Source organism: Chrysemys picta, chromosome 20 (genome assembly GCF_011386835.1).
Source record: "Chrysemys picta bellii isolate R12L10 chromosome 20, ASM1138683v2, whole genome shotgun sequence".
NCBI classification, from domain to species: domain Eukaryota; kingdom Metazoa; phylum Chordata; order Testudines; family Emydidae; genus Chrysemys; species Chrysemys picta.
The window spans coordinates 415,987-431,050 of NC_088810.1; the positions used below are offsets into that span (position 1 = coordinate 415,987).

Consider the following 15,064-nt stretch of genomic DNA (forward strand, 5'->3'; position numbering starts at 1 on the left):
TTTGCCCTCCCGCAGGGACTCTTGCCCCCCCCCCCCCCGCCCTGGCTCCGCTCCCCCTTCCCCCATTGGCTCCCTCCCCAAATCCCCGCCTTGGCCCCACCTCTTCCCCAACCACACAGCATTCCTCCTCCCTCCCAGGTTTGCAGCTGCATGGCGGCACAAGCCTGGAGGGAGGGGATGGCAGCGGCGGCGGTGCCTGGATCCTGGAGCTGGTGAGTCAGCTCCGGCACCCGTGCACCAGGCGAGCGGGCAAAGGGAGGCTGGCAAGGGATGGAGGGAGACGGGGGGGCTCAGCTCTGAGCCCCCTGCCACGCCAGAAGGCTCCTGCCCCTGGGCCACGATAAAGGTCTCCCCCTTACTCTCACAGAGATTGTGGAGCACACAGCAAGCAGAAATAACAATGGGGAGATTGGTTTGGCTGAGGTCTCAGCGAGTCAGTAACGATCACCAGCGACCTTTTAAATGGCCAAATGCACATTCTACCACCATTCGGCACTTGCTCAGCCTGTAGTTGAACAGCTCCTGACTCCTGTCCAAGCTGCCTGTCTATGGCTTCATGAGCCATGGCATTAAGGGGTAGGCTGGGTCCCCAAGGATAACTATTGGCATTTCAACATCCCCAACGGTTATTTTCTGGTCCGGGAAGTAAGTCCCTTGCTGTAGCCCTTTAAACAGAGTAGTGTTCCTGAAGACGCAAGCGTCATGAAGCCTTCCCGGCCAGCCCACGTTAATGTTGGTGAAACGTCCCCTGTGATCCACCAGTGCTTACAGCACCATTGAAAAGTACCCCTTGCGGTTTATGTACTGGGTACCTTGGTGCTCCGGTGCCAAGATAGGGATATGGGTTCCATCTATCGCCCCACCACAGTTAGGGAATCCCATTGCAGCAAAGCCATCCACTATGACCTGCACATTTCCCAGAGTCACCACCTTTCGTAGCAGCAGCTCAGCGATTGCTTTGGCTACTTGCATCACAGCAGCCCCCACAGTAGATTTGCCCACTCCAAATTGATTCCCGACTGACCGGTCGCTGTCTGGCGTTGCAAGCTTCCACAGGGCTATCGCCACGCGCTTCTCAACTGTGAGGGCTGCTCTCATCCTGGTATCCTGGCGCTTCAGGGCAGGGGAAAGCAAGTCACAAAGTTCCATGGAAGTGCCCTTACGCATGCGAAAGTTTCGCAGCCACTGGGAATCGTCCCACACCCACAACACTATGCGGTCCCACCAGTCTGTGCTTGTTTCCCGAGCCCAGAATCGGCGTTCCATGGCTATAACCTGCCCCATTAACAGCATGATCTCCAAAGCACCGGGGCCCACGGTTTGATAGAAGACAATGTCCTCATCACTCTTGCCGCCGCGCTGCCGTAGCCTACTCCGCGCTGCCTGGTTTTGCAGGTTCTGGTTCAGAGTAAACTGCACGATAACGCGCGAGGTGTTTACAATGTTCATGATTGCTGTCTTGAGCTGAGCGGGCTCCATGCTTGCTGTGGTATGGCATCTGCACTGTTCACCCAGGAAATAGGCGCGAAATGGTTGTCTGCCGTTGCTTCCCTGGAGAGGGGGGAGGATGTAACCAGAACCACCCGCGACAATGTTTTTGGCCCCATCAGGCATTGGGATCGCAACCCAGAATTCCAATGGGTGGAGGAGACTGCGGGAACTATGGGATAGCTACCCACAGTGCAACACTCTGGAAATCGACGCTAGCCCCGGAACATGGACGCACACCACCGAATTTATGTGCTTAGTGTGGCCGCATACATTCGACTTTATACAATCTGTTTCCAAAATTTGAATTATATAAATTCGGATTAATCCCGTAGTGTAGACATACCCAGGGGCACTGGCTGAGCTGGTGGGGGGGGGCAGGGCTGGGCTAGCAGGGGGCTGCAGGTCGGGAGTGAGGGGCACTGGCAAAGCTGCGTGGGGGAGCCCAGGGCTGGGGGTAGCAGGGGGCTGTGGGTTGGGAGTGAGGGGCACCGGCAGAGCTGGGGGGGGAGCCCAGGGCTGCAGTAGCAGGGGGCTGTGGGTTGGGAGTGAAGGGCACCGGCAGAGCTGGGTGGGGGGAGCCCAGGGCTGCAGTAGCAGGGGGCTGTGGGTTGGGAGTGAGGGGCACTGGCAGAGCTGGGGGGCAGGACTGGGCTAGCAGGGGCTGCAGGTCAGGAGTGAGGGACACCGGCAGAGCTGGGGGTCGGGAGTGAGGGGCACTGGCAGAGCTGGGGGGGGAGCCCAGGGCTGGGCTAGCAGGGGCTGTGGGTCGGGAGTGGGGGAGCCCAGGGTTGGGGGCTGTGGGTCGGGAGTGAGGGGCATCGGTTTGTATCAATCTCTCTTATTTCTCCCCCAGCCGCCTCTGTCCTGAGCTCTGGCCTCCAGCTGGCCGCGGAGCCCAGCTCCCCATCGCCCCGACCCACAGAGCCCCGGGAGGGGCGGCCCGGGCGGGGAGCCGGCCTGGCCCTGCAGCCCCTGGCCTGTGGCTGGCACCGCAAAAGCGCGGATGGAACCCGCCGCCCCCCCCCCCCAGCCCCTGCTCGGCCCCCCGGCCCCAGGGGCAGCCACAACGGGCCGGCGACTCCCCGACATCCCGGGGTAACGGTCAGCCACACCGGGAACCGCCAGACACAGCTAGTGGGGGAGGGATAGTCAGTGATTTGAGCATTGGCCTGCTAAACCCAGGGTTGTGAGCTCAATCCTTGAGGGGGCCACTTAGGGATCCAGGGCAAAATCAGTACTTGGTCCTCCTAGTGAAGGCAGGGGGCTGGACTCAATGACCTTTCAAGGTCCCATCCAGTTCTAGGAGATGGGATATCTCCATTTATTTAAATTTAATTTAGTGGGACCCCCTGTGTCCCTGCACCCCCTGCTGGATGGGACGGGCCCTGCTGTGTGTGTATGTGGGATGTGTGTGGGTGGGGGTGTATGGGTGTGTTTTTGTATGTGGTGGGTGTGTATGGTGGGGATGGGTGTATAGGTGTGAGGGTGGGGGTGAGTGTACGGTGTGTGTGTTTATGGATGTGTGTGTGTGTGTGTGTGTGTGTGTACAGTGGGGGTGGATGGATGTGGGTGTGTATGGGTGACTGGGGGGGTGTATTGTGTGGGGGGGGTATGGATGGTGGGGGTGGGTGTATGGTGTGTGTGGGGGGGTGTATGGTGGGTGTACGGTGTGTGCGTGTACGTATGGTGGGGGTGGGTGGGGTATGTGTGTGTGTGTGTGTACAGTGGATGTGGGTGGATGTGTGTGTCTATGGGTGTGTGTGTATGGGTGGGGGTGGGTGGATGTGGGGGGTGAATGGTGGGGGGTGAGTGTACTGTGTGTGTTTATGGGTGTATGTGTGTGTGTGTGTACGGTGGGAGTGGGTGGCTGTGGCTGTGTGTATGGCTGAGTGTGGGTGTGGGTGTGTGTCTATGGGGTGTGTGGTGTGGGTGGGTGTGTCTATGGGTGTGTGTGTGTGTGTGGGTGGACACATGTGGCCCCACAGGCGTGTTGGGATCAGGCTGCCCAGCCCAGCTCCGGGTATCTCTGTCTGGGGGCCTCATCCTGTGTGTCCTGTTCCCCCCCCCGCCCCCCCCCCCAGCCCCGGCCCATCCTGCGGGGGGGGGTGGCTTTGGCTCCCAGCAATGTCCCAGGTGCCCGTCAGTCTGGGCTCTGCCTCCCGACACACAGGGGTCCCCCTGAGCCCCCCACACCCTAACAGAGGGTCTGTCTATCTGCCCCCCCCTGCCACTTCCCATGGGCGGCCTCCAGGGATGAGCTCCCCGTCCACACAACCTCCACTGGGGGGCGATATCTGGGGGGAGGATTCCTGGAGGCAGGGGAGCCCTGTCCTCTTCCATGCCCCAGCCCCCCAGGGGACGATTTCTCCCCCGTGCAACCCCCCCCCCGCACCTGCCAGGGCCAGACCCCGCCCCCCCCCAAGGAGCAGCGGGGGCGGGGCTGGAGTTCGCTATAGAGTCCGGCTGGAGTTCCCCTGAGGCTGCAGCGACCGGATTGCTACACCGCCCCTCCCCCCCGTCCTGGTGGGGCAGGAGGAAGGGTGGGTGAGTCCCCCTCCCCCCGGGGGCAGGAAGGGCTGTCGGGAAGGGGGGGCCCGGTGCCAAAGGGGCCGCACCCCCTGCCCCGTCCCTGTGCTGGGCCGGGCAAGGGAGGTGCTTCGTGCCAGCTCCGCTCCCCCCACCTCCCACTTCCCCCGTCTCTGCCCTTTGCCCCGAACTGGGAACCAGGCGTCTCTGCCGCCCCGGCAGCTCCTGGCGGGTCCCGCAGCAGCGACGGGCGATGGGGCGAATCCCCCACAGATCGGGCGGCCCTTGGACGGGGATTCTCCTGGCAGGTCAGAGGGGGAGAACGTGGGACCCAAGTGTCCAGGACACAAAGGCCTCCAATAGGAGCCCGTGTCAATGAAAGCCGAGGGGCTGCGGGTCGGGACTGAGGGGCACCGGCATAGCTGGGTGAGGGGACCCCAGGGCTGGGGTAGCAGGAGGGGGGGTCTGACACTTCCTTCCCCAGGCTGGTTCCATTCCAGGCTCCCCCGAGGCTGCGCCCCAAAGCCCCGGGGACCCCATAGAAGCCCCATTGTTCCCCCCAGCTTCTGCTTTGCATGGGGAGATTAGCAGGGATCAGCTGTTTGTGTCTCTGTCCCAGAGCACTGGGGTGGGAGGAGACACCCAGACCCCCCCCCGAACTCCCTCCCCCCAGATCTAGCAGGCGGAACCAGCCCCACGCAGAGACCCAGGAACCTGGCACCCCACGCGGGGGGGGGGGGGGAGAAGGGAGAAGACCCTTCCCCCACCCCTCCCCCCACACTGGTTCCTTCCGCCAAAGCGAAGGGGAAGTGGGCGGACGAGGCTGGGAGGGGAAGTCTGAGGCTGGAGGGGCCCCATGGGACTGCCCTGCCTGTGGGTCCGGACTCCATGTTCCCGGCCCAGAGACGCTGCCCCTGGGTCGGGGCAGGTCCCGCTGCAGGAAAAGGCGCCGGGCGGCACCTGGCGAGGGGTCCCTTGCAGCTGAGAGGGTGGAGCGGGGGTGGGGGGACCCAGGTGTCTGGGACACACAGGGCTGTAACAGGGGACAGTGCAAATGAAAGCAGAGGGGCTGCAGGTCGGGAGTGAGGGGCACCAGTTAGTATCAGTCTCTCTGGTCTCCCCCCACCCGCAGCCTCCGTCCCGGGCTCCTGCCTCCAGCCGGCGCCGGCCCAGACCCCAGTGACCATCGTCCTCACCCCGCCGAGCCCCGTGGTGAGAGGGGGCGTCAGCCTGGCCCCGTAGCCACCGCCAGAGAACTTGGTGATCTGCAGCTGGCACCGGTCAGAGACCCCTGAAGAAAAGAGCTGGATCCTCAGTTACTTCCAATATCCAAACCCCGTTCAGACCCCCGGCCTGGCCCACACGGGGCGGGAGACAGCGGGGCCGGGCTGCGCCCTGAACATCGCGGGGTTAACGCTCAATGACACCGGGAACTACACGGTGAAGATAGAGAGCAGTAGTCCACGAAAGCTTATGCTCTAATAAATTTGTTAGTCTCTAAGGTGCCACAAGTACTCCTGTTCTTGTTTTTGCGGATACAGACTAACACGGCTGTTACTCTGAAACCTGTCCTCCACATCTCTCTGCGTGTCTATGGTAAGTGCCCAGGTGTCAGCACGAAACGCAACCCTCCCCTTTTGCTACTGGGTGCGGTTTCTGCCACGCAGCGAGCGTAGCAGTTTGGTAAACTGTTTGTTAACTTGCTACCACCTGTCCATGGGGTTGCGAATCAGGAAGGGATGGGGTATGTGGTCAAAAACGATCCCGATCTGCTTCCTGACCGGAGTGGCCGCTTTCATTGAATTCGTGAAAGGGGAGGTAGGGTTTGTGGGTATGGAGCGTGCCCCTGAGCCCAAGGTGAGACCACAGTGGCCCCTTTTCATTTTTTCCACTGGCTTCTCCTTGCTTAGTTCCAATGACTGGGCTGCTCATGCACCTGTCACTGGTCCAGGGATGGTTGCAAAACGGGAGGGATGGGGTTTGTGGTTGAAAACACTCACGGTCTGCTTCCTCTGGGGGATGGTTGCAAAACCGGAGGGATGGGGTTGTGGTCGAAAACACTCACGGTCTGCTTCCTCTGGGGATGGTTGCAAAACGGGAGGGATGGGGTTTGTGGTCGAAAACACTCACGGTCTGCTTCCTCTGGGGGATGGTTGCAAAACCGGAGGGATGGGGTTGTGGTCGAAAACACTCACGGTCTGCTTCCTCTGGGGGATGGTTGCAAAACGGGAGGGATGGGGTTTTGTTCAAGCGGGGGGGGGGGGGGGGTGTGTCTTGCAGACTGGATACTGTGCCCTGATTCCCCAAGAAGACCGTTATTATCTGTGACTGCAGAGATCTTAACACAGCATTGAGCATAAAATGAGCTTTAACAATATGTTGTGACTACTTCCATTAAAGAAATCCAGTCCACCTTGGTTTAGGAGAGAGACCACTGATTGACCAATAAGAATCGGTTGTTGCAGATCCCCATAGTGCAATTTTTTTTTTCTTTCCCATTGTCAGTGCAGCTCTTATTTTGGTGAGTTTTGCACACAGATGCAGAAATGTGGACTTGCACATCCAAAAGTTCTGCAGCCACTGGTCATGAGCCCAAGCCTTCATTGGTTCAGAAGATTTTTTGTCCTTGGGAAGGATGTAAGATGACACCATATAATACACTACACTGAATATTTGTGAATCAGCTTCTACACACAAGTCCAGCACACAGGCCTTGCTGTCTTTTCACTGCAGTCCTTGATCTTGGTGACAAATCTGTAGAGAATTACTGGCACCATAAACTCCCTGAACATTAAATCTCACCAAATGAGGGTCAATCCATCCTCATCATTATATCTACTCATTATACTCCACACCCGTACATAGCCACTATATGAACTTCATGCCCTCATATCTCAATGCCTGTACTTTGACCCATCAACCTTTTACCCCCAATCGGGGATATTGCAGATTATGTATTCCTTATGCCACCTGATTTTAAACCAAACTTTGCACCATCGATAATTCTGTACAGTATTCCCTGATAACCATAAACTTCTATGCTCAAACTCTGTTCACTTTTTTTTTTTAAATCATCTTAATAAAAATTTTAAATCTGTTGAAACTGGTCTAGGTCTAGGCGAGAGAATGTCTCAGGGCCGCCTGGGGGGGGGGGGGGGAGTGGTGCAATTTGCCCCAGGTCCCGGGGGCCCCGCAGGGGCCGCCATGAATATGTCGGAGGCTCCCCCTGCATCCGTCTTCCCCCATCCCCCGGCGTCTCAGTGCGCTGTGGTGTCCGGGAGCGGCCCTGGCGCGCTGCAGCTAAGCAGCTGGTATACATACCATTAAAGCATTTAATGTTTTTAAATAATGTATTTAGTGTATTTTCAAATTATTACAAAGCAAAGCAATTACATAATGGGCTGTCGCTGGGTGATGGTTGGTGCCAATGGGCTGTCGCTGCCTGGGGGTGGTGCTGCTGTTGCCCAGGGCTCCGGGGGGAGCTGGGCTCTGGGTTGGGGGGCGCCCGGCTCACAGGGGCTGGGATGTGGGGAGATGGGGTCAGGGGGTGTCCGGCTCACAGGGGCTGGGCTTGGAGCTGGGGGTCATGGCTGTGGGGGGATGGGGTCAGGGGGTGTCTGGCTCAGAGGGGCTGGGCTCGGAGCTGGGGGTCATGGCTGTGGGGGGATGGGGTCAGGGGGTTGTCCGGCCCCTCCCTTACCATGCCGCTTACCCCCTCTACCGGAGCCTCAGCGTGCCACATCCAGGACGCCGGGGGATGGGAGGGGGGAAGACGGAAGTGTGGGGAGTCTCCGACATCCTCCGGGCCTGGGGCAAATTGCCCCACTTGCCCCCCCCCTCTGGGCGGACCTGCTGAATAGTGGTGACTGGGAATGGGCTGGGGGGGGGGGGGAGTGTAGCAGATGACAATTTGAGGTGAATATTCTCTTGGCCAGATTCTACTGGGTTTATGGTGCTGTGTGCTATGGAGTGGAGTGAATAACCAAGAATCTGGTTAATAATTATTCTCTAAATTCAGCTTTCTTCTTTCTCTCTCTGTGAATTATCACTAATTCAAAAGAGTGGTGTGCAAGTTGACTGGAGAATGATAATAGCATAATCTCTTGTTAGAACATTGTAAACCCTACTACCTGTTTTTTATATAATAAACTCACTATACATAATACAAGAAATCCCTGATGTGAGAACCTGGCTATGCCGCTGCTGTAGGGGGCTCATCACCCAGCAGCTGGGGGCCACCATGTGGGCTCGGCAGGGCTGCTGGCCATAGGGCCAATGGGTGTGGGTGGGATCTCAGGAGTCATGTCCCAGGGATATGCCCCACTCCCCAGCACAGCTCCAGCTCTGAGCTGTCTCCACTGCCTGGGACCTGTGGGGCCCCACCTGCCCCCCCAGGGAAAGAGCCACCTGGGATTGGTGCAGAGGCTGGGCCAGTCTCAGCCAGTCCCAGAGGACGGCTGGGGGAGGGGGAGAGTGTGGGTGGCTCAGCTGGGTCCTGCCAGGCATGTGGGTCCTGAGGGAGCCTGGCCCGGGTAGGCCCTGCTCCTGCTCCAGCCTGGCTGATTGCACCCCCAAGGGCCGGAGTTATCCTGCCCCAGGACAAGCTCTGGCTGCGCTGCCGGCTCAGCCTGGCAGACACAGTCACCTCCCATCAGGGCCGGGTATTGTGGCTGGGGGTTAGGGGGTGGGAGAGTAGGTCTCTAGTGGGTCTGGAGGGGGGGTGCTGTGCAGTGGGGGGTGGGGAGATCTGTGTGTGTTGGGGGCGCTGTGCAGTGGGGAGATCTGTGTGTGACGGGGCGCTGGGAAGTGTGGGGGGGTCTGGGTGGGGCACTGTGCAGTTGTGGCAGTGGGGCGGTGGGGGGCACTGGGCAGTGAGGGAATCTGTGGGGGGGCTCTGGGCGGGGAGGGGCAGGGCACTGTGCAGTTGTGGGAGGGCTGTGGGGGGTCTACAGCTAGGGGGCACTGGGCAGTGAGAGGATCTGGGGGGGGGTTCGGAGTGGTCTGTGGGAGGGCACTGGGCATGGGGGTTTGTGGGGGTCTTTTCACGTATTCACACACAAAAACGTGAAACAGTGCGCCTCAATTGTCCAATAGATCAATTTGGCACATTAGCCAGGAGGAAGCAGACCGTGAGTGTTTTTGACCACAAACCCCATCCCTCCTGATTCGCAACCCCATGGACCAGTGACAGGTGCATGAGCAGACAAGTCATTGGAAATAAGGAAGGCGGAAGCCAGTGGAAAAAATGAAAGGGGCCACTCTGGTATGACCTTGGGCTCAGGGGCATGCTAGCCAGGAGGAAGCAGATCGATGAAAGGGGCCACTCTGGTCTCACCTTGGGCTCAGGGGCATGCTCCGTACCCCCAAAGCTTACCTCCCTTTTCACGGACTCACACACAAATACGTGAAACAGCGCGCCTCAATTGTACAATAGATCAATTTGTCACATTAGCCAGGAGGAAGCAGATCGACCAAAGGGGCCACTCTGGTATCACCTTGGGGTCATGGGCCCGCCCCGAAGGGGAAGAAGCATGATGGGAGCACAGGGCCGGGATGGCCAGTGTGCGTCTGGCAGCTCCCGGTTTGTAAACAGTGCCATTGTACTGGGCTGGGTGGAACGGGGCTGTCCCTGCCGTGCCATGACCCATCTCATCTCCCATTGCCCCCGGCCAGCCCGTCGCTCTGAGGACTCTGCCCCCCATGCCCCATGTCCCCATTTCCCCCCTGGGGGACCACAACTATGTTTAGCACCAGGCCCACAAAAAGTTAATCCAGCCCTTTTTGGGGTGCAGGCTCGGGCGGGGGTTGCCGGGGGTGTGTGTGAGCCGGCCGGGGGGCGGGGTGGGGATAAGCCGGCCAGGGCGGGGGTTGCCGGGGGGGTGTGTGAGCCGGCCGGGCGGGGGGGGGGGGGGTGCCGGCCGGGGGGGCGGGGCTATCGCTGGGGCCGGGCGGGCGCATGACTGGGCTGGGCCCTGGCAGAAGGGCGCAGAGCGCAGCGGGGCAGGACGGACACAGCGGCGCCGGCCGGACAGGGGGACGCGGCCGGACACCGAGCCGGGGTCGGGAGGGGCGAGCCGAGCTCGAGCCCAGCGGGACCCCCCTGCGTCCCATGGGCGCGCCCCGCAGCCTCGTCTTCTGGAGCCTGCTGAGCGGTAAGGGCTGGCTGCGGGGGGAGGCGTCCCCCCCCCGGTCCCTCCTGCGTCTCCCATCCCTCGGCCCCCATCGCTCCTGCACCCCCAGATCTCCCGGTCCCTCCTGCGTCCCCCCTCCCCAGACCCCCGGTCCCTCCTGCGTCTCCCATCCCTCCTGCACCCCCAGATCTCCCGCGCTATCCTGCGTCCCCCCACCCCAGACCCCCGGTCCCTCCTGCGTCTCCCATCCCTCCTGCACCCGCAGATCTCCCGCGCTATCCTGCGTCTCCGGTCCCTCCTCATCCCCAGATCTCCCGATCCCTTCTGCGCCGACCGCCCCAGTCCCGTCGCTGCATCTCCCACTCCAGGCTTTGCTATGCCCCCCCCCCAGTTCTGCCGCCTCACTTCTGTCCCGCGCCCCCCTCGGCCCTGCCCCCAAACCCGGTCCTTGGCCTCTGCCGCTCCCCCCGCCCCGATAAACTTTCTCTGTTCCCAAGATGACGAGGTTCAGAGAACCTGTTTCTCTGGCTGGGTGCCCGGGCGGGGGCGTAGCCTTCGGACTCCGCTCAACTGAAGGGGGGGGGGAGAGCCTATTATTCCCCTTCCGCCCTAAGGAATGTGGGGAATTTCAGCCCGAAAGGGGGAAACCTCATTCACCCCGGCAGCTCCCCACACTGGAGCATGGGGGTGGGGACCTGCCCCCCCCCCCTTGTCCCGGGCTGCGTAGCTGCTGGGGGATGGGATGAGGGTGCTTGTGTCTGTGCCAGACCCTGGCTGTTGTGTGGTTGCTGGGATATCGCGTCCCGCCCCCCTTCCCGTGAAGTGCTTTTCTCGCAGCCCCGAACCAGGCCATAGGGGCAGGACAGCGGCTGATGGCGCAGGGCCCGGCTCCGCCTTGGCTCTGGGGGGTGGGTCCTGTGGGAACAGCTGTGTGAAGTCACCGGATCCCAGGCCAGCCCGGGGCGTTGGCGCAAGAGAAAAAGGTATCGCAGAAACTGTGGGTCTAGGGAAAAGTGAACTACCTGGAACCGAAACTGGCCAACAGGGAGTGACTCTGCTAAACTCACTCTGCTTTCATCTCCGTGTAAACGCTAGGCTGGCAGAAGGCCCCTGAACCTGACACCGACCCCTCCCCCATGCTCCAGCTTGTAGTGGGACACCTGGGGTCTGTTGTTCTGCCCCCTGTGACATAGGCCTTGTCCAGACTAGAAGGTTTTGCCTCTGTCGCTAAACTGGTCTAGCTAACATGGCAACCAGGATTGGCGATTCCTTGGCCCAGTCCTGCTCTGGGTGGGCCCCCATCCGTTCTGAGTGGGTCCCACATTCTGGGTAGAGCCCGGTCCCTGTTCTGCTGGGCAATGGGACCCTGTAGTCCAGCTGTCTAGGATCCCAGAACCGGTGCCCTGCCCCTCCAGAGCCTGCAGCTGCATAAACAGGACCTGGGAGTTCTGTTATACGTGATATCAGCACTTCCTGTTCTGTGAAACAGGAGCTCTGTGGGTGGCACCTTTATCCTGGTCTGTGTCCCTGCTAGGCCTTACCCCGGTGTAACTATTCAGACTGGAAATAAGGTGAACCTGTTCACCGGGAGGAACCTAGAGCAATTCACCAAGGAGTGTGGTGGGGTTTTAAATCAAGGTGGCGATTTTTAAATCTAGATGGGATTAAAACATGGCTGTACTTCAATCAGAATTACTGTGGGGCAGGTCTTTGGCCTGTGTCGTCCAGGAGGTCAGACCAGGTGATCCCAAGGGCCCTTCTGGCCTTGGGCTCTATTGTACCACTGGCTTCTAGTGGAGACCAGGCGTGTGCGTGTGTGTGCACACCACAGACTTCAGCCAGCACAGCTGTGCCACTCGGGGATGCGAAGGGGTCACTGTCCTGGTCCAGCCCACGCTGCCGCTCGCTCTGCCTGTGTGTGCTGCCGTCACACCCAATTGCTGTGTAGACGCACCCCACGCCCGTGTCTCGGTTCCCCACCTGTAATATGGGGACGTGCTCTTTCCCCAGCTCACGGGGCGTGGGGGATAAACCTATGAGAAGCTTGGCTAGGACAGCAAAGGAGGCCATATAATGGCCTAGCGCAGCCCTGTCCTTGTTTCCTATAGGGCTGCTCTGCCATTTTAGCTAGAAACAAATCTTGCCTCTGAAGTCTTTTTTTCTCAGTCTAAACAGCCCCCCGGCTTTTCAAGGGAAACGGGAACTCCTGGGAAAATTTCATTTTCTTTGTGGGTTTTTGACAAAATGGATTGAAAATTTGCATTTTGTTTTGGATTTTTCTGGGTTGACCGGGAGGGAAAACACCATACACCCCAGGAAACTGGAATCTGAGCTTGGTTGGAAAATGCTTTAGAACATAAGAACCGCTGTACTGGGTCAGACCAAAGGTCCATCTAGCCCAGTGTCCTGTCTTCTGACAGTGGCCAGTGCCAGGTGCCCCAGAGGGAATGAACAGAACAGGGAATCAAGTGATCCATCCCCTGTTGCCCATTCCCAGCTCCTGGCGAACTGAGGCTAGAGACACCGTCCCTGCCCAGCCTGGCTTTGTGGAATGAAAATTCCTGTTTTCCAGCACCCCCAGTTCCAGCACCTCTGCATTGGTCTGACCCCGCTTGGCCACCCCGAGCACCCCAGATATTCTTGCGGGAGACGTGCAGTGCTGCGGGTCCTGGCATCGGTATGTCCCTCACTGCTGCTGGAAATGACTTCAATCGCTGAAAGGGAGGGAGGGGAAGCCAAATGTAACGGCCTTGGGGGCTGAATTGTGTCATGTCCCCATCGCGCTGCCTGCCCCTCTGTGTACAGGGGAGGTTAAAATGGACCCTACATGCACGTGGCTCCTTTCTGTAGCACCTGCATGCGCTCAGTCCCGTGTGACTATTGGCCTGAGGCAGGTCTAGCAGAGCGAGGGCCCCTTGGCCGGTGACAGCCGGGCACACCCTACCCTGGACTGACCCTCTGCCAGCTGGCTGCCTGTCTCCCGGGTCTGGTGGCAGGCTGCTGGGTTGAGGGCCGGTACGGGTGCTGTCTAGGGACACTGGGCATACCCTCTGCACAGGGCAGTTCTGCAGGAGGGTGGGAGGCTTTTGCAATACACCCAGGTGCTCTAGATGTAAAATATCCTGCTGAGAGGAAGGCAGGGTGCGTGTGGTGTCTGTGGGCACAGGTCCTACCGGTGACTCCCAGTCACTGTGTGAACAGCTATGTTGTAGGGATACAGGTTGTGTCTGGAGGAGGGTGTGTAGGAACGTAGGGTGTGTACTGTTTCTATTGGGCACCGGGTGTGCCGGAGGGGTGCCTTGTGTCTAGGAAGTGCAGGTCTGCCTGCTCCAGGGGGTCCCCGTGTGCTCTAGCCCACAGGTTCCCAAACTTCTCTTGCTGCGCTCTCTTTTGGAGTTTGGTGTCCCATGAAGGCCCCCGTCCCGCTGGGGAGGGAAACACGGCCCTTGTGTGGAGGGGAGAGGAGAGCTGGAAAAGGAGGACAGCCAGGTTGGGGAGGGGGACGGAGAGCAAGTCCCCACCCACCCACTACACCCACCAGGCAGCAGCTGCTCCAGGGGCCCACAGGCAGGGCCGGCTCCAGGCACCAGCCCACCAAGCATGTGCTTGGGGCGGCGCCTGGAGGGGGGCGGCACGGCGGGGCGCTCCGGCTGAGAGCGGGGCCACGACTGGGCTCGCCGCCATCCCCCTGGCGCTCCGGCCAGTCGGAGGAGAGTGGGGCCCCGGCCAGGCTGCCGCCCTCCCCCCCCCGGCGCTCTGGCCGCCTGGGAGAGTGGAGCCGTGGCAGACTCGGCGCCCTCCCCTGCCTCGCGGAGGTGGGGGGGCTTTTTTGCCTAGGGCGGCAAAAAAGCCAGAGCCGGCCCTGCCCACAGGGCTGGGCCCCACTGCTGGTCTGGGCTTTTGACCTGCTGGGCTCGGTTGCAGCACGGGTTTGGCACCATGACAGGGGCAGTTGGGCCAAACCCGAGCCACGCTGAGCCCTGCGTGCCAGCTTGTCCTTTTTAACCCAGGGCTCTGCCCAGCCCCAGTCTGGTCCCTGGAAACCTCTGGTGCCTTGGTCATTGAAAACCCAGCAGCCCCACTCCCCTCCCCCTGAGTCCAGCACCTGCCTGAGCCAGACATGCAGGTCCGGCATTAGCATGAGAAAGGCAGGCTCAGGGCCCAGCCTGGGAGCATTAACCCCTTCCTGTTCTGCAGGCCATGTGGCCGTGGGAAACTCCTGGATGCTCAGGGAATTGGAGCTCATGAAAAGCCCCTGGACTGCCCCTCTGGGCTCCTGTGACAGCATTCATCCTGCTCCATGAATCACACCCCTCCACCCCCTCTGTTTGGGGGGGGGGGTTCTGTATGCACTGGTGCAAACACTACAGCCTGTCCCCAAAGTAGCTGTTTTCCTTGGGAAATTTAAAAAATAATCCCCCTCCAAATGTCTTGTGAAAGTTTCCCCTGAAGAATGTTTGAGGTTTTGATAGAAAAATTAAATCTGTTTGGGAGGGATGGAGACTGGGCTCTGGGGCAGGGTTAAAGAGAAAGGGGCTTTCTGAAAATCAGTTTTTTTCAATCTATTTTCGTCAAAAGTGGAGAGGAATTGGTCAAACCCAGACACTGCACTGGGCAGCTCCTTGTTTTCGACAAAGCTGGGTTTGCAAAAACCACGTTTCAATGGGAGAAAACTTGCAGCTGGCTCTGGTGCTGAAGGAATGGCGTGTCGACACCCCCGCCCCCAGTGCAGACTGGGTCAGAATCCCCATCAGGCGAAGGTCCAGGTTTCCCCCAGCGCTGCACTTCTGCCCCCGTAAGCCTGGGGTGACGGGGCCGATGTTCAGGCCGTGGTCTCAGCGGGCTGTAGAAGGGTCTGTGTCGTAGCTGCTGCACGGCAGCATGTTGGGCTGGAGGGAATCCCGGAGGTCCTGTCC

At 59.9% G+C, this 15,064-nt stretch overlaps 2 protein-coding genes across 6 annotated transcripts in view; both read left to right on the plus strand.

Annotated features, from left to right (window-relative positions):
• Positions 1-15,064, plus strand: part of LOC101935353 (carcinoembryonic antigen-related cell adhesion molecule 6-like) — a 108,797-nt gene that overhangs the window by 55,155 nt on the left and 38,578 nt on the right. The gene's annotated exons all lie outside the window — the stretch shown is intronic.
• Positions 4,102-15,064, plus strand: part of LOC101945961 (nectin-1-like) — a 40,980-nt gene continuing 30,017 nt past the window's right edge. For 2 of the 5 annotated variants that reach the window (XM_065573892.1, XM_065573894.1), the window contains exon 1: positions 9,971-10,169. In XM_065573892.1, coding sequence (XP_065429964.1) covers positions 9,974-10,169 — 196 coding nt within the window. In that variant the 5' untranslated portion in view covers positions 9,971-9,973. Of the gene's footprint in view, positions 4,326-9,970; positions 10,170-15,064 lie in introns of those variants that run through there. The other 3 variants (XM_065573893.1, XM_065573895.1, XM_065573897.1) reach the window with 3 other exon arrangements.